Source organism: Phaethon lepturus, unplaced genomic scaffold (genome assembly GCF_000687285.1).
Source record: "Phaethon lepturus isolate BGI_N335 unplaced genomic scaffold, ASM68728v1 scaffold7339, whole genome shotgun sequence".
NCBI classification, from domain to species: domain Eukaryota; kingdom Metazoa; phylum Chordata; class Aves; order Phaethontiformes; family Phaethontidae; genus Phaethon; species Phaethon lepturus.
Genome location: NW_010562694.1, coordinates 1,748 through 4,771, shown reverse-complemented (window position 1 = coordinate 4,771; position 3,024 = coordinate 1,748). Strand labels below are relative to the sequence as shown.

At 51.3% G+C, this 3,024-nt stretch overlaps 1 protein-coding gene across 1 annotated transcript in view; it reads right to left on the bottom strand.

The window, feature by feature from the left end:
• LOC104626431 (tumor necrosis factor ligand superfamily member 15-like) overlaps positions 1–908 on the bottom strand; it is a 13,352-nt gene extending 12,444 nt beyond the window's left edge. Inside the window, exon 1 of the mRNA XM_010294353.1 lies at positions 711–908. Within this exon, the coding sequence (XP_010292655.1) occupies positions 711–908 (198 nt within the window). The remainder of the gene's footprint in view (positions 1–710) is intronic.
• Positions 909–3,024: the final 2,116 nt, after the last annotated feature.

Below are 3,024 nucleotides of genomic sequence, written 5' to 3'. Positions count from 1 at the left end.
AAGAGCGGTAGAAGCAGCCACACCAGCAAGCTTGTATTGCAAAGTGATTTTATCTGTCTGTCAACGGAGAAGAGCTGAGCAGAACCCTGACTCTGGAGAAAGTTTTGATGAGGAGTAAAAAACGGGATGAGAAATTTAGGGTCAGACTCCTGAATTGTCCCAAATTGTATCTCTGCGGGAGTCTGCGTTAATGATACAGGAGAGCTGTAGCTATCTGCCCAGTGATGGATGATGGGCACTGACCCACTGACACCAGCAGTGCAGTCAGCGGTTGTTTGCTGAAATAGGACACTGGGAGGGGAAGTCTCAGAGTTAACCCGCAAGGAGGGAGGAAAATGAGCCATAGTAACAAAATCTGTCTGAAATCAGTGGGGAGACACTAATTTCCATCAACTAGCGATTGTTCTTAAGCATTTCCCGCAGCATGTCAATAACAGTTTTGAAATGCTGTTCTGTGACCCTCGTGAAATTAAGACAAGAGGAACAGAAACCGTTAGCTAAAAAGACGAAACAATACTAAGATTTATCCCAGGCAGATTTGTGCTGAGTAAGGAAGAAAGAATGTACCAGCGAGTTTCTCGCCTTCCCTTAAACATGAGAAACTCATAAAGAGGCTACGGGAACCAGCCAAACCCAGCCCTGGAGACGCGGGATGCGGCGCTCCCCTCCCCGCAGGGCGGCCGGGCAGGAACCGGCCGTCGGGCCCTTACCCGGCCGGCGCAGGGGCTGGGGGCTCTGAGGTCTCCAGCCAGCAGGTAGGCAGTGGGCAGCGCCAGGACCAGCACGGAGAGCAGGCACAGCAGCACCGCGCACCGCATCCTCCTCAAATCCTCCCTGAGGTGCATCCCGGAGGCTCGGCTGGTCCCAGGAGCCGCCTCCTCCAGGGTTATCTCGGCCCCGCGGTCCATGCCGGCGCCGGGCGTGCGAGCTGCTGCTGTTCCTGGGTGGGGAGCGGGAACGGCAAAATCTCCTCTGGCGTCTGCTCTGCATGGAGACCCCCATTAAATAAGAGCTGTCCCGAGTGTGGGAAGGCACCGGCACACGCACACCCTCCCTCCCAAGGAATGCACCGCCTACAGTAGAAACCTAGCTCAGGGAAAGGGAGCACCGCGCTCCCCGAGCTCCCCGAGGTGCCTGCCGCACGCCTGCCGCCGGCTTTTTTCCCCCTCGTTGTGCAGAAGGAAGCTAGGAAAGTCCCGGTGGGTGGAACCAGGATAAACCCAGCTGCGGGGCTGGATAAGCTTGAAAGTTCTTCCACATGGCAAAGGGAATGTGAAACCAATGGGAGTGAAAGTGAGAAGCAGGGGGAGAGCGAGAGCGAGCAGCGAGGGCGAGCCTGCGGCGTCCTGGAGCCCAGCAGTTTCAGCGCAGCCCCGGGAGAAAAGGGAAGAGTCTTAGGGACGGCGAGGGCATGGCAAGTGACCCCAAAGACGCGGTCTGGTTCTCTGAAATGTTTCTTCATTCCCACATTTCAGCAGACTTTGCAGCGGGCTGCGGATTGCTCAATGTACCTTTTGCAGCAGACAGTACCGGGTCAGACCTAAAACAGGGTGTTTAGCTGCTGCGGCATTCGTCTTCTCCAAACCAATTTAATTGTGCTTTCTGGAGAGCCTGTTATCATTACTTGGAAAAGCTGTGACTTTATTGCAGTTGGGAAAAATTTATGTCATCTTATTTTATTGATAGCTGCTGTCTCTGATTAAAAGGGCCTGCTGCCTATGGGCAACCTGGGGAGCTGCTTGGCAACTGATTTCGGAGAACCGAGCTCTGACGACAGCCGATGTCCGGCTGGAAGGGGCTCCCTCCTCCCGGGAAAGGCTAGTTGTATGCTCGCTCCCCGCCACGCAGCAGCAGCCCGGCCGCCATCGTGGCAGCGTATGGGAAGGGCTTGGCAGGAGCTGTCCGTGGAGATGTGGCCATGGAGGCTTCCCCAGATGGTTGAAACTGGAAATTTTTTTCCTGGGTAAACGTCGTTCTCATCAAAACTGAAACGTTCTTTGATTTATACGTGCACACACACACAGATGTGCAGAAACTTACCCTTTTTCCCTGGGTGGAGAAACAGGGCGGAAACTTACTTATTTTTTAGTGAGAGAGCAACAAGGTTTGGTTCCCCCCACCTCCCCACGAAAACCATCTCAGATTTGTGTTAGTACAAAATAATACCAAAGAAAGAAAAATATTTTCTCACGTCCCCGTTCGTCTCAGGCAACACTGCTAGAAATCTTCCCGTTACAATGGTTCGGCGCAGCTCTTGGTGAACTGGAAAGCTGAAGGTCAGGCTCTGAGCAGAACACATAACCCGGGTGGTGAGGAGGACTGAGGCTGTCCGCGGCGGGGATGGGGATCCTTGCCAGCAGACTGGGCAGGGAACAGGCCTTTTTTTAAGAGAAAGTGTGAAGGGGAAAGCAAGAAACAGTGAAACGCGGTATGGTTTAGGGAGATGGGACAAGAGCGCTGGTAAGGCACCAACGGAGTGTGTTCTAACGCCAGCCAAGCCATATAACTCCTGTGTGACCTTAGGCTAGTGACTGGGTTCCTTCTCTAAGTCATTGTTTATTTTCATTCAGGCTGTAAAACCTTGAGGACAGGGACTAATCTCTATTTTTACAGCACCCAGAACTGATTTCAGGGCAGGTGTGACTCCGTTTATCATAAATTTAAAAAACAGACTGGGTGGGAGGGTGCTGCTAAAATTAGTAGAAAGAAATATATTTATGTGGAAGTGTTGTGTAGAGATGTGGTTTTTTTTTTTTTTTTCCTGAGGTCCCAGTTGCTTATTCTAGGGCAGAATACTAAAAACCTAATACTAATATTTTGGCCATGAGTGTCAAAGTTAATTTTCTCTTCATTGTGAATGCCACAAAATGCTTAATATATATTCAAGGCATGTGCCTTACAAGCAGCCAGCCACGGATATCCCCAATCTGTGAGCCCGCAAACCTCCCGGAGTTTATTTTTTTTTATTTTCCAAGGAATTCCAGTGGAGCCAGTTCTGGGTTAAAACAGCTTTTAAGAGCTTTT